This window comes from Psammomys obesus, unplaced genomic scaffold (genome assembly GCF_907164565.1).
Source record: "Psammomys obesus unplaced genomic scaffold, mPsaObe1.curated_primary_1811, whole genome shotgun sequence".
Taxonomy (NCBI): domain Eukaryota; kingdom Metazoa; phylum Chordata; class Mammalia; order Rodentia; family Muridae; genus Psammomys; species Psammomys obesus.
Genome location: NW_026593286.1, coordinates 27,331,871 through 27,353,814, shown reverse-complemented (window position 1 = coordinate 27,353,814; position 21,944 = coordinate 27,331,871). Strand labels below are relative to the sequence as shown.

The window sequence follows — 21,944 nt, the reverse complement described above, 5'->3', positions numbered from 1 at the left end:
CAAGGTAGAAGGGAAGAACTGGTCCTGAGGTTGTCTCTGATTTTTACATGTGCACCATGGCACGTTCATGTCTGTTATGTTTTCTTTTAGTAGTTTTCTTTTACACGTAAGAGTGCCTCTTAGTTACTGTTCTATTGCTTGGAAGAGACATCATGACAAGGCAACTCTTACAGAAGAAAGCATTTAATTGGGGCCTGCTTATAGTCTTAGAGGGTTAGTCTACCATCATCATGGCAGGGAATGTCGTGGCAGGCGGCCATAGTGCTGCAGAAGTAGCTGAGAGCTTTACCTCCTGATCATCAGGCAGCAGACAGAGAGACTGAGGCTAGCATGGACATTTGAAACCTCAGTGCCCACCCCCAGTGGCATACCTCTTCCCATAGGACCACACCCTGTCTAACAAGGGTCCTGGTCCTTCTCACCCTTCCCAAACAGTTCCACTAACTGGGAACAAGTAACAACAAACATAGGAGCTTCTGGAGGTCATTCTCATTCAAATCACCAGAGAGTGTGATATATTTGGATTGATTTTTGTATGTATTAAGAGATTGAAGTCTAGTTTTAGTCTCCTATATTTATTATTATTATTACAGAGTCTCACTGTGTAGCTCTAGCTGTCCAGCAACTCACTATGTATACCAGGCCGACCTTGAACTCACAAAAGTCAACCTGCTTCTGTGCTGGGATTAAAGGTCTGAGCCACACCACACCAGACTTATTTTCCTATAGATAGATGTTGAAGTTTCATTCCAGCACCGTTTACTGAAGAGACTTGACTTTAGTTGGTGCCTTACTTTGCTCTTATTGGTCAGCCACTCTTAGTTAGCTCCAGATGAGTGAATTATATGTTTTTGTTATGACCCTTTGGTGTCCCGCCTCCTGGTATCATGCTGTTTTTGTTACTATAGTTTTGTATTATGTTTCAAAGTTACTATTATAATGGCTCCACCTTTTTTATTTTGCTCAATATTGTTATGGCTGTTAAGAATATTTTAGGGTCTGCATGAATTTTGTGGTTGCTGTTTTTTGGATTTGTTAAGGTCATTGGTATTCTGATATGAATTGCAATTGAATCTTTAGATTGAATATTATGGAAACTTTAGTTATATTCTTCCAATCCATGAACATGAACTGTCTTTTTTTTTTGTATGTGTGTCCTCCTCAGTTACACTCTCATATTTTGTAACTTTTCATAGTAGAGCTCACTCATGTCTTTGGTTAAATTAATACTTAAGTGGTAGTGTTATTTATTGTCATCATTATTATTATTGGTAGCTTTCTTGGTAACCTTTTAATAGTATGTAAAACACCTGCCTTTTCTATGTTGATTTTATGTCCTATACCTTTATTGAATTTGTTTTTCAGTTTTGAAAATATTTTAATAGAGTCTAGTTTTTTTTAATCTTAGTAAAATTATGATGTCTGGGGCTGGAGAGATGGCTCAGCAGTTGAGTGCTTGCTGCTTTTGTGGAGGACCTGGGTTTGGTTCCCAGCACTTACATGGCTGTAATTATAGCTTCAGGGGTCTTGTAACCTTTTCTGGTCTCCATGGGTACCAGATGTATGCAGGTGCAACACCTATACATGTGTGTGTTTTTAAAAAAAGACTGCCATCTACAAGTGAATAATTTCATACCTTTTATGTCTCTTATTGGGGTGGTCTAAGGCTTCCAATCTGATACTAAATATGAATGGTCAGTATGGGTGTCTTTGTCTTGTTACTGATTTCAGAGAAAATGGATTTAAGCTTTCGTCCACTAAATATGATGTATATTGTGGAAAGTCATGTGCAGTTTCTGTTATGCTGAGTTGAGTTACTTTTACACCCAATTAAAATTTTTTATCATGAAGGAATGTTTAATTTTATTACATTCTTTTTTTTCTGCATATAATTAGATGATGATGCAGTTTTATATCCTTCATTATGTTGATGAGATATGTTTGTTGATTTAATATGTATTGAGCCATTTTTACCTTTTTGAGGTAAATCCCACTGGTCATGGTCTGTAATATTTCTTACGTGTTTTGAATTTGATTCATTAGAATTTTGTTGAGAATTTTTGTATCTGTTTGTCAGCAGTATCCATCTGTAAAGATTTGGTAAAAATCTGTCAGGTCTCGGGATTCAATTTCTTGTGACATATTTTGCTGATTTAGCCTTCTTGTTACCAGTTTACTGATTTTGTATGTTGTCATGGCTCAATTTTTGTAGGCTGTATGTATATAGAAACACACTCCTGAAAGATTTGATTTTTCCAGTCTGTTGGCTTATCATTGTTCATCATAGTCCCTAATGATCCTTTGTATTCCTGAAATGTTGGTTGGTCCCTCTCATCCCTGGTTTTATGTAGATCATCCATTTTACCTTTCTCTTTTCCCCCCATCTTTTTTCATGCTGCCATTTGTGTGCATATGGTATACCTCTGAGCCACATTTATAGCCCTCTTTCTTATACATGTGTATTTAGATAAGTTTTAGTCTATTTCTTCTGTGTTTGCTATTTCTTCTTATTACTATAAGTTTGGTGCTTTCTTGATTTTTTTTTTTTTTTTGGTTGTTGATTTGTGGTGGTATTTAAATGTTTATTTATTTTTTAATATTTTTTTTATTAAAGCCACTTTTTAAATTTTTCTTAATTATAATTTATTCACTTTGTATCCCCCTGTACCTCCCTTCCTCCTCCCCTCCCAATCTCACTCTCCCTCCCTCTTCCCCACTTGTGTCCTTCCCCCAGTTCACTGATAAGGGAGGTCCTCCTCCCCTTCCCTCTGATCCTAGTCTGTCAAGTCTCAGCAGGAGTGGCTGCATTGTCTTCTTCTGTGGCCTGGTAGGGCTGCTCCCCCTTTAGGGGGAGGTGATCAAAGAGCAGGCCAATCAGTTCATGTCAGAGACAGTCCCTGTCCCCATTACTATGGAGGCCACTTGGATACTGAACTGCCATACACTACCTCTGTGCAGGGGTTTCAGGCCATCTCCATAAGTGGTCCTTGACTGGAGTATCAGTTTCAGAAAAGACCCCTGTGCTCAGACTTTACTGCCTACAGATTGGGAAAGGATCTTCACCAACCCTATATCTGACAGAGGGCTAATATCCAGTATATATAAAGAACTCAAGAAGTTAAACAGCAACAAATCAAGTAATCCAATTAAAAAAATGAGGTACAGAGCTAAACAGAGAATTCTAGATAGAGAAATATCGAATGGCAGAGAAACACTTAAAAGAAATGTTCAGTCCTTAGTCATCAGGGAAATGCGAATCAAAACGATCCTGAGATTTCACCTTACACCCATCAGAATGGCTAAGATAAAAAACTCAAGTGACAATACATGTTGGAGAGGTTGTGGAGAAAGGGGAACCCTCCTCCACTGCTGGTGGGAATGTAAACTTGTACAACCACTCTTGAAATCAATCTGGCACTTTCTCAGACAGTTAGGAACAGCACTTCCTCAAGATCCAGCTATACCACTCCTAGGCATATATCCAAAAGATGCTCAAGTAAACATTTATTTATTTATTTTTTAATGTTTTGCCTTTTGCTTTATTCCATAGGCTGTAGTGTGCTGTTTCAGTTTGTTTTAAAACATTTTAAATTTTCTTTTGATTTCTTCTTTGGCCCATTATTTATTTAAGAACATGTTAGTTTCCATGTGCTTATACATTTTTATTCAATTCTGATCAGAGATACATGTGCTGATTTTTTTAATTTGTGGAGAATGTTCCATATGCTGTTGAGAATAATACTTTTTCTATAGTTATTGGATGAAATAATTTTGTAAATGTCTGCTTGGCCCTTCTGGTCTATAATATAAACAGTTAAACGGTGATATCAGATATCAGGTTCTTTGTAGTTTTTGTGTAGATGGTCTTTCCATTTTTAGAAGTGGGATTTTGAGTACCCATTACTGGACTAGAATATCCACATATATGTGAATGTGTATAAAAATAAAATTTCCTTTTGCTGAGTTGATTTTTTTGTCATTATATCTTTTCTCCCCAGTTTTTTTGTTTTGTTTTGTTTTTTTACTTCAAGTTTATTCTGATACAAATGTGGGTATTCCTGCTTGGGTTTTGTTTACAATGGTAAGTCTTTTTCTGTCCTTCACCTCTAAGAAGTGTTACTTTACTCATGAAATAAGTTTCTTAGAGCAATATATCATTGTGTCTTTAAAAATTCTTTATTGAGCCAGTCTACATCCTTTGTTTTAAGAATTTAATGTTTATATTCAAGCTTATTATTGATAAATAATGATACACTCTTGTTACAGTTTTAGATTTTTTTTTCTAATTTTGGTATGTATTTTGCTCCTTTTCTTACTCATCTTTGTGGTTTGATGATCTTCTATATTTGATTGTTCCCTTGTGTTTTTGAACAACTATTGAATTTTATATTTGCACATATTTTTATGATGGTAGTTGTCTTTGCTTCTAGTGTAGAACTGTAACAGATATTTCTTTTAGGGATGGATGGTCCGATGGTGGGGAATTACTGCAGTTTTTGTGTTTTTGGAAAGACTATATTTCTCCTGCATTTCTGAAGGATAGCTTTGCTGGGTATAGTATTGGGTTTTTGTTTGTTTGTTTGTTTTCATTTTATAGGGGTTTTGAACATCTTCCATCCTTAAAATTTCTGCTAATAAATTTTGTTAGTCTAGTGGGAACTATATTTTATGTGATTTGATGCTTTTTTGTTGCTATTTTTAGAATTCTCTTATTTTTTTTAGCAAATTGACAATGATGGCTAGAAGATATTTCTCATTTTTCTTTACTATAACAAAATACGTGAGATAATCAACTTATAAAGAGAAAAAGTTTGTTCTGGCTTTTAGTTTGGTGACAGTTCAGTCTGTAGTTGATAGGTTCTCTTACTTGTGGGCTTGTGGTGAGACAATGTAGCATGGCAGGGAGTATAGTGAAACAAGCCTTTCATCTAATGTCTGGAATGTGAAAAGTTGAGAAAACAAGACCCCCATAATATTCACCGGAGGCATATTCTCGGTGACTTAAAATCTCCAGTTTTAGACCCTTCAACCTTTTAAAGGTTCTAATAGTATCAAACTCAAGACCAACCTTTTAATACCTGAGCCTTTGAAGGACATTCCAGATCTCGTCTTGTGTATAAGACTTCTGATCAAGTTTCAGAGGTCCTTCAACCAGTCTGTCTTTACTAAGATAGAAAGTTTTACATTTTAGTTGAATAGGTTTCTGTCTTTTTTTTTAGAACACCAATAATACCAACTTGTTGTCATTTCATCATCTCCACTAAATGTCATAAGCCTTTATTCTTAATTTTTTTTTATAAGGCTAGGTTACTTCAGGATGGCAGGCGTATTATGATAGGTATTTTGTGGAATCTGCAGATGAATTTGTTGAGTATCCATCTTAGCACTGAGTCTTCCAGTTTGTGAGTAGGGAACATATATTTCCATTACATAAAGCTTCTAAAAACATTTCAACCTACTCTTAGGTTTTTCAGTGTACAAGTTATGTTAAACTTATTAATATTTTTAATGTTATTTCTAGCGTACAGAACTATATTAGCATTTTAAAATACCGATCTTACATCATGCAACTTTGTGGAACTTATTAGCTCTAATTTTTTTTTTTTTTGTGGGTCCTTAAAGCTTTTTGTATGTAAGATCCTTCCGTGTACAAAACAATCAATTGCACTAGTCTTCTAATTTAGATAACCTTTTTCCTTGAACCTCTAGTTCAGTAGGTATCAAGTAGAAGTGGTGAGAATAGATGTCCTTGTCTCTGTTGATCTTAGGGAGAAAGCTTTTATTCTGTCAATATGAAATATGACACAGAAGTGTGTTTTTATATAGAAGACTTATTATTAGGTTTAGGAAATGATCTTCTGTTCCTAGTTTGTTGAGTGTTTCATTATGAAAGGGTACAGGACTTGTCACATGGGTTTGTGTGTCTATTTTTTCCTTAGTGTATGAATCTAGTAGATAAGTGTATTAGCTCAGGCTGCCATAATAGTACAAGACGGTAGTACAAGATGCCATGATAGTACAAGATGGCCTAAACGACCTGATTTTTTCTCTTGCTGTTCTGAAGGCTAGGAAGTTCAAGACCAAGGTACTAGATGATTTGTTTGTTTGTTTGCTTGTTTTCCTAGCTTGTACTTCCCTGTCTTCTCAATGTGTCTTCACTTGTAGAGGAGGGTGAACAACAATACCATGTTGTATTAGGACATCATCCTTTTGGTGTCATGTAATCCTAATTACTTCCTAAAGTTATTTTTACTTTTAGTCATGTTAGAGGTTAGTAATTCAGCATATGAATTTTGGTTGGATGCAGGTCCGTCTGTAGTGCGGACCGATGTTTGGATGTTACTCTGGTATTGCAGGACCGATGTTTGGATGTTACTCTGGTATTGCAGTCTTGATAGGTCTTGCTTGGTTATGGCATATAGGTAGTTCTGTTTAGATATTGCTGGATTTTGTTCATTAATTTTTTTGAGGATTTTTACATATATATTTGTAAGAAGTGCCTGTCTGTGACTTCTTTGTTGGTGTCTTTGTGTCATTTTGGTATTAGGGTAATAACAGTTTCATAGACTGAATTGAGTATCATTACCTTCTGTTTTTGTTGGAAGAGTTTTATGAACTGTTGTATATAGAGATTTTGACCAAGTATTCATTATAGTAGTGGATACTGTTTTCTGACTAGGCTTGTTCATGTAGAAGTGTCTTTTAAGTTTTTTTTTCAGGGTCTAAACTGTTATTGTGTCATAGATGAAACAGCTTATAATGATGTTCTGGTTTTGTAAATGCTGAACTGTTTTTTTTTTTATCTTAGATGATATCTAAGATAACTGTAATATGTAAAAATTCTGTGTGGTGGCATTTGTCTTGTTTACCTAATAGAAAACACTTAATTTCATAGTAATAAAAACAAAAGTTTTTTGTTGTGATTTTTTTTAACCCCTCAACCATTTTTCAAAGAAAAATTTTTAATGCTGGTCATAAACATGAGGCAGAAAATAAATGAAGTCTCTTTATCTTTCTCTGATGATTGATAAATTGTTTCATTACATGACTGGACTTATTGAACCATTGGCAATCATAAAACATCAATTCTTTAACTACAGGTTCTAGTCAATAAAGATTTGATGCAACCCCCCCAATATTTAAAATAATTTTTATTCATTTGGACACTCTTACACTGAATTGGCATTTAAAAGGATTCTGTTGATCACAGCCAGGATAAAAGCTTGGAATATATATATTTCAAAGCTTTGGAAAACTACTAAGGCAGTGAAGAAATATGGGGCCTAGATCTAGTGGAGTATTCAATAGAAAACAATGGGAGCCAAAAGAAAGAAAACAACTGCCAACCTAGAATTCTCTACTCAATAAGTATAACTTTTCAACGTAAGGTAAAATAAAAATATTTTCAGGAAACAAAAATTAAGGGAATTTGTCACCAGCAGACCCTCACTAAAGGAAAAACTAAAAGGAGTTCTTCAGGCAAAAGGAAAATGATTCCAGATGGAAGCTCAGAGCTATCAGGAAGTAATGAAGAACAATGGAAAGGTAAATATGTAGGCAATCAATAAATCATGTTTGTGGGATTGACAGCAATGCAGGTTGGGAGGGTAAGTAGAGTTAATTTCTAAGGCTCTCACAGTGTTTAGGAGAGAATAACACAGGAAGTGATTTTAGACTTTGATAGTTGAGACTTGTCATTTGTTCCTTACTAGTAGCTGAGGAAGAGAGTCTGTAACTACTAAGCTAACAAAACAGGGAAATTAAATAATAAAGCAAAGGAAGAAAGAAGAGAAAAAATACCATAAGAATAATAACAGTATGCCCAAGTGAAAATAGACATACTGTTTGAATTAAAAATATGTGTATATGTTTTTACTTCTGTGGTAGAACACTTGCTTGTCATATATGAAACTGGGAGACCCCAGCAATTAAAAAAGGAGAAATAAAATTGTATTTAATACTTTATGAGAGGTCCTAGCCATAGACATAAGAAAGAAAAAGAGATAAAATGACTAAAATGATAAAGATTGTTGGGTGAGAAGATAAAAGGTAATAATTTATCATAATATGACGATGGGCTAGAAAACCAAAACTAGATAAACTTAGAATTAGTGAGTTTAAAAGCATGTTGGAACCAGGTGTGGTGGGGCATGCCTGTGCCCCAAGCACTGAGGAGGCTGAAGGAGGAGGATCATTGGATTCTGTTTGTGCATTTGAGATCAGTGTGGGCACCACGGACAGCCTCTGGCTAAAAAGCCAAACAAACAAAAAACCAAAGTGGTTGGGCCAATAGGAAATTTCTATATGCAAATTCTCTGCAGAAAATTAAATTTAAAGAAATAATTTACAACAACATCAAAGAAAATAAAATTCTGAGGAATAATTATAGTAAAATGTATAAAACCTTATATATAATCTGTCAACACTGAAGGCTAAGGATTTAGCTCAGTGATAGCATGTCTGCTTACCATGCTTTAGGCCCTGGGTTAAATTCCCAGCACTGGGCAGGAGAGGGACCTAATATTTTCATGGATTGAAAAAGCCAATATTAAAAGTGTCCAGTTTTCAAAATTACTGCACTTATTCAGTGAAATTCCAGTGAAAGTCACATATATTCCAATTAAAATTAAGCCAGTATAAATATGAAGTGAAAAAAATGAGAACACAGAATCTGAGCAACACGGTATATTAAACTAGATAAGCATGCTTACTCAGCTTTGCTCATGAAGACAAGGCAGTTTTGATGATAGTTAGAAAGCATAGAAACAAACTCTAGGAATAGATGGATGTTCACATGATCTTTGACAGAGTGACACTGCAGAGCAGCAAGGAACAGGATTTCTCTAGTAGATGCTTATGTATCAATTGAATAGCTAGTTGTGAAAAATTGAAACTTTATCATTGAATAAATCTGTGTAAAAATCATTCTAAAGGAGTTATACGTATGAATGTTGTAGGTAATATAATAAAGGAACTAATAACATAGAATTCTTCATGACTTATGAGAAAGCTTTCTGCCAACAAAAAGCATTGAAAACAAAAACTATTCTGTACTGCAATAAAATTAAGACAGTGATAGATGATTAAGAAAGTGAGAAGATCAACTATAGAAAGGAAGATGATGCTTCAAATACACATATTTGCATGAAGAGATTATGTCCAGAATAAGTCAACTCTACAAGTTAATAAAGAAGAAGACATCTATTTGAAAAGCAGGAAGAGGAGTTAGTATGGTGGCACAGGCCTGAAACCCAACATTTGGAGACAGAAGTAGGAGGATTCCAATTCAAGGCCAGCCTGGGCTGCATAATGAAGACCCTGTCTTGAAAAAAAAATGAGGAAGAAATTTGAATTGACCCATAATATAAGAGACAATCTGGATGCCAGTAAAAATGAAAAGCTATCATCAGGTTCAATATATGGCACTGAACACCTTCCACAACAGCTAAAATGTAAACAGAATACCAAGTGTTGATGGAACAATGCAAAAACATACTGTTGACTGAGGCACAAATTGTTCCAGCCACTTTGGAAGATTAGGTACTGAAGCTGAACATACATGTACTGTATGACACGGAAATTCTACTCCTACTAATCTAATGTCTCTTGTCACACGAGGCAAATAACAAGGTTCTTTACGCATTGTTTGTAATGTGCAAATGCTGGAAACAACCTAAAATCCATCAAGACCAGAATGCATAAAATATGATAATTCATACAACAGAATACAGATGTATGTGAAGATGAACAGAATACAGTTACTGTCGAATAGGGTCATAAATGCAGTGCTGAATGAGAGGAGCTCAGTGCAAGAGAGTACCTGTCGTATAGTGTCATTTATATAAACTTCATTCAGAGCCTTTCAAAACTTAATAGTAGAAATCAGGATTATAGTTACACTGGGGGAAGACAGAAAGGATACTAGATTGGTATGGGACAGTAGAGGAATATCTAGGTACTTACATTCATGAATAGATGATGATGGATATGTTTATTCTGTGATGGTTTAGGGGGCTACCTACGAATGTGTTGTGTATTTGTGTGATATATATGTTGGAAAATCCTCCAGAAACCCACATGGGACATGTATAATGTGGTAGCCCCTGCAGCCTGCACAGATGCAGCCCTCCATTCACATTGCTCCTTCTCTGTTTGCCTTAGCAGAGAGACAACAGGGTTGGATTTTAGTTGAATCTTTATTTGTTCCCTCGTATACTTTTATTTTAAATTACCAGCAGTCTAGCTCTCGTGATGGGTACTAGACAGTGGGGGAGTTTATAGCAAAGGATTTTGAGACTTTCATATTTAATTGTTCCTGGGGCTAAGGTAACATTGCAGAAAAGAATTTCATGTCAACACAACAAAGGAAATAATTCCAAGACTTGTAGCAGTGGTCAGGAACTAGCAACCTGTTTTGTTTTGTTTTGTTTTGTTTTGTTTTTAATAGTACCTTAACTTTGATATATTAATACATGATTTTTCTTAAGTATTGTTAAAGCATGCTATTATGTTATAAAGAACATATTGACTAGTATACTATTTATACTAGCTATTTGACAAAGAAAAGGACATAAACTAAAGTTTGACTCACATTCAAATTCTGGCCTTGCTGTTTGCTGGGTACAGAACCTAAGGCAGGTGGTGTTTTTTTTTTTTTTTTTTTTTTTTTTTTGTGCCCCACTCTCTTTATGTCAAGAGAGGGCACTGTCCTTGCCGAGTGAAATTGCAGTGAGCTATTTAGATGGATTGAATAGCCCTGTGTGTGGCATATTTAGATTTGTTTCAGCCTATGTTAGATTCCTTCTTATCACATTGCTAATCCACTAATACTAGTATCTGTGGTAAAGCTGAAGACTCTAATGTGCTTACACTAATATTCTGCTAAGGCAGAATTATTCTTATTCACTGATGAAAATGAAATGAAGGGTTTTTTGTGAGTTAATCTTTGTTCTTTTTAATACCATAATCCAACCCTGTTCTCTCTTTTTGTAGTTTTTTATTGTAAAAATGCTCATGAGAAAATTTAAAAATTTTAAGAAAAATTAAAAATTATCCATGGCAATATCACTTAAAAATATACTTTTAAGATTTTAGTATGTTTTCTACCATTTGCTGTATATTCCATTGTCTGTATATTTTTAAATTGTAGTTTGAGATAGAACCATACATATGATTTTTGCTTCTCCAATTTTTTTCTTAATACATAGTATTTCTTAATGTTATTATGATTTCTTTATTACTTTAGGTAGCTGCATGGTATTACATCTTAGTGTACATTATAGTATAAGGATATTGTTATGGAGTTTCCAGTTTTTTGTTTTTGTTTGTTTGTGTTTTTTTTGTTGTTGTTATATGATGTGTTAAGCTTTTTTTTTTTTTTTTTGATGTTATCCTTAGATATATTTAGAGGAATGTAACAACTATATATTAGGGAAACATACTTTTATGGTTTTATATGTACATATTAGAAGTGCTATATGGAAAGAATATCAACTTATATTTCTGCAAGGAATACATTCATGAGTCCATTTTGTGTTACCACGAATAACAATAAGTTATTTAAAATACCCACTATTTCTCTTTATAGCACTTGTTTAGTGCTCAGCACAGAAGCCTGACCAGACAAAGCAGACGTCGGACAACTACCAATAACAGTCTGATGGAGCGCTTCTTGCAGGATGTCCTGCGACACCACCCCTACAATTATCAAGACAGCAGGTAAGGTAGTTCAATGGAATGTTAATGTTTGTGTCAGTGTTATATTCCCCCCGACCCCTGCCATCTTGCTTTGCAGCCCAGGGCTAGTCATGACTGGAAATGCTGTATAGCTCAGACTGCTCTCAAACTGTCAGTCTCTAGTGATGAGATTATATGAATGTGCCACCATACCTAGCTTAGTCTGTATTTGAATTTAAAAATACAAGGTACAAAATTATTTTGTGTTTATAGGACTAGGGATCAAACCTAAGGGCTCAACTATGCCTGCAAATATTTTACCATGGATGCACTCCCTGCTCTGTAGTAAACTGCCTTATTTAACCAATCAAAATAAATAATTGGAAATGAAAGTTACTGGAAAGTGGTCGAAAAGCAGGCAACAGAGTCCATGTAAGAGTCAGCCTCCATTCTCCTTACTAGGAAACCTATATGAGGACTGAGTTTCCCATTGGCTACATTTGTGTAGGGGGGTTAGGTCCAGTCCATGCATGGTCCTTGGTTGGTGTTTCAGTCTCCATAGGCTCCCCTGGGCCCTGGTTAGTTGGCTCTGTTGGTCGTCTTGTGGAGTTCCTGTCCCCTCTGGGTCCTTCTATCATCCCCCCCCTTCCACAATGTTGCCTGTGCTCCACCTAATGCTTTGTTGTGGGTCTCTGCATATGTTTACCATCAGCTACTGTATGGAGCCACTCAGAGGAAGCTATGCTAGGCTTCTGTCTGCAAACATACCAGAGTATCGTTAATCATGTCTCATGGGAGAGAGAGGGTTGGCTCTCTCCCATGGGGTGAGTCTGAGGTTGGGCCAGTCATTGGTTGGAGACTCCCTCAATCTCTGATTTATTTTTGTTCCTGCATATCTTGTGGGTAGGGTACATTTTAGGTTGAAGTTTTGGTGGGTGAGTTGGTGTTCTCCTCCCTCTACTAGGAGTTGTATCTAGTTAGAGGGTGGCCTCTTCAGTCCCCACATGACCCGTTACTAGGGGTCTCAGCTAGAGTCACCCTCATATCCTCCCTGGAGCCTACCCTGTCGTAGGTCTCCGACTTATAACAGGGAAGTCCCCACCCAAGGTTTCTCTTCTCTCAGCAAGCCCTTTGTCTTCCCACCCCTGCTCTTCCCAGGCCTGATACCAGCCCTCATTTCTCTCCTTCAGTAATTTTTCAGTTGGACTTGCAAGCTAAGATTTCCAAGTTTGATGTCTTCCTGTTTTAGAATATTCACCTTATATTAGTTTATGATGCTCTAGGCTTCCCTTGTCTATGATACCTCTTTTGGGGGTCGAAATATGATGTTGACATTTTGCACTGGATGTTGCTGCTAACTGAATGCTTTTTGAGAGCTAGGCTATCTTTCTTTGAGTTTGCTTAGTGCCTACCAAAGAGCATACCACTGAGTAGAGAACCAAAGGTTCTCTACTAAACCTTTAGTAGGTGATTGCTGTGATAGAATTAAGACTATGACACTATCATTAGGATAGCTGTTTCTTTATATGAAAGAAGGATCCCTAAAATGTTTTGAATCAAGGATGTTGTGCTGATGGTAGTATAAGAAATGAACTGACAGGTTTTTAGGTATAAAAATTCAGATCTTTAAAAAGGTAATTTAAAATTTTGAATGGAAACTACAGTATACATAGGTATAATTCAAAAGGAACATTCACGAGTGATTTAATCATAAGCCTAGTGTGATGCTATTGTGCCAATAGTTCTAGCAACATGAGAAGCTGAGGTGGAAGCATTGCTCATCCAAGAGAAAGATCAACCTGGGCAGCATACCCAGATCACTGCCTTTGAAAAAAGGAGACAAGTACATATTCCTTATATTTCTATTGAGGCCCCAGACTTCATGTTCGCTTTCCTAATGGTAACAGATAGGACTAGCTTCTTAACATGTGCTTCTGTAGGTGGACTTAACTGCATAATTTGTCTTTCTTGGCATAGCTCTTAAAAATTGAGGTTCTGGGGATCAAACCCAGGCCCTTGTACATACTTGACAAGTGCTTTCTCAACTGAGCAACATCCTGAGCCTCTGGGTCAAATTTTGCAATGTTTACTGTGATAAGTGAAAAATACATACAGAGATGCATCTCCATTTTTGTATACTCAGGAGTTATTTATTTATGAAGTAGTAATTGGTGGACTTACTGTATGTATCTTCTGTACCAGCTAACTTCCTAAGGTACATGGCGTGTACAGTCTGGCATGATAGCTTGTTTTCTTTTTTTTTTTTCTAAGAATGGTCTATAATAGAAAACAATACCATGAATTTAAAACAAAAACTAGGATATTTTAATGGCTTTTCTTCATTATATTTTAGATCTGCACCAAATGAGGCAGCAGCAAATCCTGAGTCACCTGAAGTCGTTGTTTTGGACGACTCTGATGAGAAAGATGATGACACTGCAGAAAGCACTGGAGAGAGAGACTCCGAGGATTCGGCATCTGTGGAAGAGATAGATTACAGACCTGGTCCTTCCCAGGAATGCGCAGAGGCAGCAGTTCGACCATCAGTTATTCAAAAATTGGAGCGGGGGCAGCAGCAGTCCTTGGAGTTGCCTCATAAAGTTGAGAGTGGTGTGAAAAAAGCTAATTCAGTCGGTGTTGTTCAGGCTTCAACTAGTGGAAAAAAGTTAGTGCGTCCCCCAGTGATATGTAATGCTCCTGCCAGCTCTTTGCCTAGAGGCTCTTTCGAGAGACCAGTTGCGGCTAACAATGTTCCTCGGTTAGTACTGGCAGTTGCTTCAGATTCCTTTCCAGCTTGTGACACAGAGAACCTTGAAACATACTTTGACCCCCCAGATCAGGGCTCTAGCAATCCATCACCTCAACCCAAAACTAAAGATCCAAAAAAGAAACCTTTAAGTATAAATTTAGACAAATTGCTTGCACAGAGAAATCTCAGAGCTAAGGGTGCATCTTTTTCCCCTGTGGTACGAGTGCGTGAGCTAACAGCCTCTGAGCTTTGTTCTGTAAGAGCTGAGTCTTCTGAGTTAGGGGCAGGTACAGCAGGAAACCCGAGTGAGACTGACACACCACCAGCAGTAAACCGTGAAGGTGCCATTCCAAAGCGTCGTGAGGCATCTCGTTCAAATATGGTTCGTTCCCAAGAAGAAACACGCTTGGTTATTAACAAGCCAACACTTGTGAAACAGAAGCGCTCAGTGATTTCTGAAGTGAAGCTAGATCGTGGCTCTTCTCATCCAACACCTGGTCATTCCCAAGGTGCTGTACACGACTTAAGTCTTTTGGAGGAGGAAGAAGAGGAAGAAGAGGAGGAGGAAGAGGAGGAAGTTGACCAAGAAGATGATGAGAGCTATGAATCCAGAGGTTCTGATATGAGTTTTGATTGTGGGTCCTCTTGTCAGTCACTGAGTGCCCTGTCTGACCTGACCACCAGAGAAATAAGCTTGTCAGAAGAAACACATGCTGATGCACAACCTGGGGATGAAGCACCCACTGTTTCTGGGGCAACTTCACATAACTACAGCACTTCTCGTCAGGTGGCTACCAACCACTCTCAGGTGATTACACAGAACATACAGCTCATTAGTCTGGTTGATGAAAGCTATGAGTCTAGTGGCTCTGAAGTGAATTTTGATGGTGATGACTCACTTCCATCAACTAGTCACCGTCCCCAACAGCCTGTGAGAGCAAGCCTCCCTACACAGATGCCCTGCCGCTTGGTTGACAGCTATGGAAGCGGCAGCTCTGAACCATGTGAGGATTCTGGGTCCTCCGCTGATGAGACTCCGGCAGCGGCAGTAGCAGCAGCAGCAGCAGGACAACAAAAACCTCTGGCGAATGCCCACGCACACCTGGTTGATGAGAACTACGGGTCAGGCAGCTTCAGTTCTGACAGCGATGCGGTCCTGGACCGTCCCCAAATGCCTGTTCAAGAAAGAAGCCCGAGAGACACCGCTGCCCAAGAGGAGGAACAGCAGCCCAGTAGTGCCGAAGCACGTCTTGAACATGATGCTTCTCTGGAGGCAGTGGCTGATGTACCCCAGAGAGAAACAGAAGAAATAAACCTTCTGACCCAGAATACCAGCCGTGGGGATATGAACTGTGAGTCTCATGGTCCTGAAATGGGTTTTCATGCTGATGCTCAATTAGAGGCTGATCAATCTCCAGTAAATCCCGAGGAAGTAGATCTTGACCTAGAAAATCAGAGTGTTCACTCTGGCATTTCTAATCTAAGCTCTGATTCCCATGCTTCTTATCAGTCAGCTAATGGTCAACCTCAAGGGGCTTGGGGAGAAGTAAATCTTGATGAGTTAAATGTCGACATGGAAGTTAAGAGCGATGGGTGCTCCAGTTCTGAGTTGACATTTGATTCCGATTCCCCTCTTCTGTCAGTTACTGAGCGGTCTCTGCTGGATGTTGAAGGAATAAACGAAGATGACTTTAACCTGGAAGATGAAAGCTGTGTGTCAAGTAGTTCTGACATAACTTTTGATTCTGATATTCCCGATGACTCAGTAGCTGACCAACCTCAAGTAGCTGTTTATGAGGAGGAACCTGTTGATCTGGAAAATAAGAGTAATGAATCTTGTGTTTCTGAAATAACATATGATTCTGATATTCCTCTTCATTCAGGAAATGATCACCCTGAAGTAGCTGTTAAAGAAGTAATGATTCAGGAAGAAGAAAACGTTCACTTAGAAGGGAAGAATGACAGTCCCAGTGGTTCTGAACTATGTTTGGATTCTAATGCCCCTCTTCATTCAGTGACTAATCCTGAAGTAGCTGTTAAAAAGATAAAAACCCCCAAAGAAGAGCAGGTACATATAGAACAAAAGGAAAATGAACCTACTGATTCTGAACTAAACTCAAAGCCTGCACGCTCTGAAGAGCCCATTATCTTACGTATTTCTAAAACAAGATTGAATTCTCACGCCCCCTTTCAGTCAGTAATTTGTAAATGTGAAGTAGTTGTCAAAAATGCATGCCTTCAAAAAGAAAAACAGGCTGAATCACCAAGTAAAAGTACAGAATCTCATTCTGAAGTAAGTTCAGCTTCTACTGCTTCTCCTCCAGTGACAGAACCTTATGTAGGTAAGAAAGCAAAGAGAAAGACAAAGCATCTTGAAGAAGTCAAGAGTGATGATGAATATGGTGGGTCTCAACCAACCTTCAATTCTGATGTTTTTCCTCGGTTAATGACTGAAAAACCTCAACCAGCTGCTTTGAAAGTAGGCCATGCTGACCCAAAAGATGAAAGTACTGAGCTTAGAGGACCTGAGGTAAATCAGAATACTGCTGGTTGTCTTGATTCAGTCATTAGCCAATCTCAGTTACCTACAGAGGAAAACCGTGTTGAACTGAAAGACACAAATGGCAAACCTAGTGATACGAAAGCAAGTGCTGATGCTGCCGGCCATTTTCACTCACTGCCTAAACAAGAGCATGATGTGATTACAAAAATGAACGAGTGGAAAAAAGAGGCAAAGGTCCTTGAAAAGAAGATCAGTGAACTTATTTATTCAAAATTAATACATGATTCTAATGTTTCTTTTCGTTCTGCAATGGATCAACTTGAACTAGCTCTTAAACAAATAAATCTTGATAGTAATGATCAAACGTCCTTGGAAGATAACAGCCAAGATACCTGTTCTGAAACAAATTTGGAGTCTAATATCTCGGTTCAGTCAGTAGTTGAACCACCTGAAGTGACTGTTTTGGAGCCCGAACACGTTGAGCTAGAAGGTAGGAATGATGAGTCTTGTGATTCTGAAGTAAGCTTTGATTCTAGTGACTCTTTCCAGCCCGAGGCTGATGGGCATAGCGAAAGTGGTGAAAAGAGAAGTCAGAAGGATGAAGATTGTCACCTGGAAGGTAAGAGGGAAGAAGCTCAGGGTTTTGGAAATTTGTGTGATTCCAATGTCCCCCAGCTACTGGCTAGCCAAACTGAAGTAGTTCAGGAGACCAGCCATTGGAAAGAACATGTAGATTTGGAAGATAAGATTGTTCAATCTAGTGACTCAAAAATAAACTTTCACTCTGATGAACCGCTTCAGTCTGTGACTAATACAGCCCAAGAGCCTGTTCAAGAAATAAATTTACCGAGGGGACATGGTAGTCCCAGTGATAATGGCTGTGAGCCCTGTGGCTCTGGAATAGTTTCTGTTTCAAATGTCATTTTTTGCTCAGTGATTCAGAAACCACAACGTCTACAAAAAGAGTGTACCAGTTTGAAAGTAAAGAGCAGCAATCGTTGTGGTCCTGAAGTTCGTGTTGTTCCCCGTGACAATCCTGAAATGCCTTTTGATTCCAGTGATCCATGTCAGTCAGTAGCAGGGCATCTTCAAAAACCTGTCAAAGAAGTGAACCTGAAGGAAGACCATATTTACCTAGAAGATAAGAGCTACAAGCTAGTTGATTTTGAACCAACTTATGATTGTGATGATCCTGTGCAGTTTGTGACAGATCCATCTGTGGAGGATGTGTCTATCAAAGAAGTACACCTGCAAAAGGAGAGTCATGTTGACCTAGAAAATGAGAACTTTCAGCCATGCTATTCTGAAGTAACATACAATTCTGGTATTCATCTGCAGTCAGAAGTTGACCCACCTCAAGTGGCTTGCAAGGAAGCAGACCTTGAGAAGAAAGGACTTGACATAGAAGACAAGTGCAGTGAATCTTGTGAGCCTGAAGTGGTCTATGACTCTGATGTCTCTTTTCAGATAGTAGTTAACCAGCTTCAAACTTCAGACGGAGAAGCAGATCCACCACAGGTGGTGTTTGTGGATGTGGTGTCCAGTGACAGTGACTGTGATCGGGAAGTCATTTCTGATGCCAGTATTCCTCTTCATCTAGGAACTGAGCCACCTCAGATGACTGTCAAAGAAAGCAGTGAGATAAACCCAGATTCTGTTGGTTCTGCGGCAGTAGAAAAGTACTACTGTAAATTCTGTGGTTGTGATTATGAAGCCTTTCAGTCACTGACAAACCAATCCAAGGAAAGTTTTAAAATAATAAATCGAAAGAATGACTATATTATTCTGGGAGATTCCACTTGTCCATCTTGTGGTCATGAACTCAGTTTCAATGTTGATGTCTCTGATCAGCCCACTACTTCCCAGTTACAAGGGCCTGGTCGTACTTATACTGTCCCAGAAAATAGGAGCTATGGATCTAATTGTCTTAAAAGGAATTATAGTTTTGAAGACACTACTCAGCCAATGACTCACCAACTACGGGAAAGTGGTGAAGACATCAATCTGTGGAAAGATCCAAAAAATGTTGTCTTTCAAGATAGGGGCTGGGAAGCCACTAGTTTTGCAGCAGACCGTGCTGCCTATGCTGTGTCAGTGATCCGCCAAACAGCTGTGCAGGACAACACTTTGACATTAGCAGACACAGTTCTGTCTGTTAGCCCTAACTCTTACGGATCTGAGCTGAATTTTCAGTACAATTCCTCGCTTCAGTCTGACACTGATCAACCTCAACCTGCTAAAAGAACACGCCAGCGTAAGAGGGTAACATTTGACTTGAGAGTAACTAAGTATGAATATCCACCAAACCCTTTGTACTGCATGGAAGAAGCAGAAAAGGTTGCAGAAGGTGGTCCTAATGAACTGGCTCATGAAGCCTCACCTCAGGACCCTCCTTCAGATGTTGGAAAAACATGTTCTCAGATGAGAGAAGATGATGTGAAAACAAACACACAGGATTTTCAAGGCCATCACAGTGACTGTGATGGCAGCTCTGAGACCCAGAATGTTTTTTTGGGTGAAGAAGGAAAGACTACCTCGTCTGACCTTAATCAGAACAATTCAACATCAATTCAATATGTTGAAGGCCAAGTTGGAGACACTGGTGACTTTTCAGTGACCTTAGGTAAGCCATCTCATTCCCCAGCAGAGGGCCATCACCCGGAACATGGGCATGGGGCATATCAGAACCAGGTAAGAGGAGTCAGATGTGGAACTCAAGCAAGTTCTGGGAAGAAGAGGAAAATGCCAGAAGAAGATGATGAGGATTCACCAAAAAGGAAGCATTTCCAATATGATAGCCAGAAAAAAAAAAAAGCCGAAACGGAGACAACTGAGTTACCTGCCCCACAAGCCCAAGTTTTAGAGCCTGTACAGCCTGATTCCTTGGTCTACATATTTTCTTCTCTAAGTATGAAGGAAGATCAGTCTTTGAACCCACCCAAAACGAAGCGTGGCAGTGGCAGTGATTTACGATTCATATACAGTTGTAAAGAGCATACCTTTTCTGGCCCACTACGTAAGAAAACTGTGATTAATCCTCCACAGAACCTAAAGGTACCAGACTTTGACAGACATGAGGTAGTTGGCACTGATCTTAAAAGGCGTGATTCAAGGTCCAATGCAGGAGAGAGTGGTGCCAACAGACAAAACTTGGCTTCAACATCTTCAGTGACAATGCCAAAAAGATCTGTGTTAAGGTTCTATGGGACCAGTCAGTCTTCACTTCTAAAAAAATCAGATGTGGGTACTACTGAAGTTCTAAAGGATACTTTCCAGCAGACTCTTGTAAAATGTGACAGTGCCAGAAAATTTCCCAGATCAGTTGGAAAGGGCTCTTTTGAAAGTAAAAGTGAAAAGAAGTTTTGGAAAAAGAAGTTGGTTGTAGCTGCAAGTACAGCATGCTGTATCAAAAATGCTTGTAAAACAATGGTTCTTCGGAAAAAGACAAGACTAGCTTCAGAAAAACTGGCTATTTGGGTTCAGATGAAAGCAACCGACATCATTAGGAAGTATGTCTCTAGATGTCATGGTACCGTGCGTCGGAGACATCAGTCAAAGACTGTTCTTATTAGAATGCAACTGAGGAAGAAGAAAATAGTTGCCAGGAAGATAAAGGAGGCCAAGAGAGCAGCTGAAGCACTTTCGAGCCCTGCAGTCCTCCCAGCTGTTGCTCAAGAGGAGCAGAGTCCTCCTGCAGGGCCTGCAGAACAACCTGCTCCTCTTCCCGATGCTTCGGGAGTAAAGAGCTATCGGAAAACTTACTACCGCAGAAAGAAGAGACTGCTTCCTGTGAGAGAATATGACCTGAGAAGTTTGAGTGCCACACCAAGTACCGACAGGATGGTGACACGGCTTGCAAGCAAATCCAGAAGTAATGAGGCAAAATAAAAGTGCATGTCTTAGCAGATGGAGAGCGCAGTCCTTCACTGAGATGAAACACATTGGAGACTTGAGTGCACATGCTTTTCCCAGCTTTGGTGGGGAAAATGACCTCACACTATTTTGCTACAGATTTTATTTTTCAGAGATTTTATATTAATTTAAAATTAGTGTTTAGGGTCCTTTTTTTTTTCTTTTAAAGATTTAAAAGCAACCTTTGTCCCATATCTGTAGAAGAGCTTCATCTTAATTTGTCTTATAATTTAGCATACCGTATAGAATTTTGTCCCTTAAATTATGTTCATATTAATTTCCTCTAAAAATCTTTTGTGCCAAACAGTTATAATACTGGGAGAGTGAACACAGCAAAGTTATTAATGTCATTTTTTAAACAATTGGGACAGATGTACTTAATTAGTTACCATGTTTCTGAGTTGAATCATCAATAAGTATTCTAACTGGATAATAAAAAGAGTGACATTGTGCTATCTCAATTCTCGACTATGACTGACTTAAATGATCACAAGAATATAGTTTTTTTTTCTTTTAAAGGCATTCCATAAAATAATTATTTAATCCAGTTTTTTAAAAGTGCCTGGTGATTTTTATAGGCAACAGAATTTATTTTTCTTTCATTTAAATTGGATCTGCACATCTGTAGCTTTCCTCGTTTGGACACATAGCCACAAATCTTTTTGTTGGCATTATTAAATCTTACTTGGAAAAGATTTTTTGAATTTGATTAGGCTTTGAAGCTACTTTTCCTCCCCTTACTAGTAATCTAAAATGAACATTCAGATAATTTTATCATCGACTTTATTAAATTTCAGACAACATATTTTAAAATGTTGAACTGAAGTTATTGGTTTGACAATAGTATGTGGGCTGGCCATTAATTGTCATTAGTGAAAAACTTCAATGTTTCAGAAAAATCAAGTTAAACTAGTAACCCAAATAGAGACCCACTATACAAGTAAAAATTGATTTATCCATCAGTTTATCTTAAACTATCTAATTATCTTAAACTAGCTAGATAGTTCAAGGTTAAACCAATAGGATGTTTTATCTTAAACTACCTAATTGATGTTAACAGTTGAGATAATGCTTGGATACACAGTGTGAGCCTCTGGTACTTGA

The 21,944-nt window shown here is 38.0% G+C and overlaps 1 protein-coding gene across 1 annotated transcript in view; it reads left to right on the top strand.

Annotated features, from left to right (window-relative positions):
- The window catches only part of Zdbf2 (zinc finger DBF-type containing 2), a 31,763-nt gene extending 10,390 nt beyond the window's left edge, over positions 1–21,373 (top strand). Inside the window, exons 4-5 of the mRNA XM_055616860.1 lie at positions 11,588–11,718; positions 14,030–21,373. Of these exons, the coding sequence (XP_055472835.1) occupies positions 11,588–11,718; positions 14,030–20,816 (6,918 nt within the window). The 3' untranslated portion in view covers positions 20,817–21,373. The remainder of the gene's footprint in view (positions 1–11,587; positions 11,719–14,029) is intronic.
- Positions 21,374–21,944: the final 571 nt, after the last annotated feature.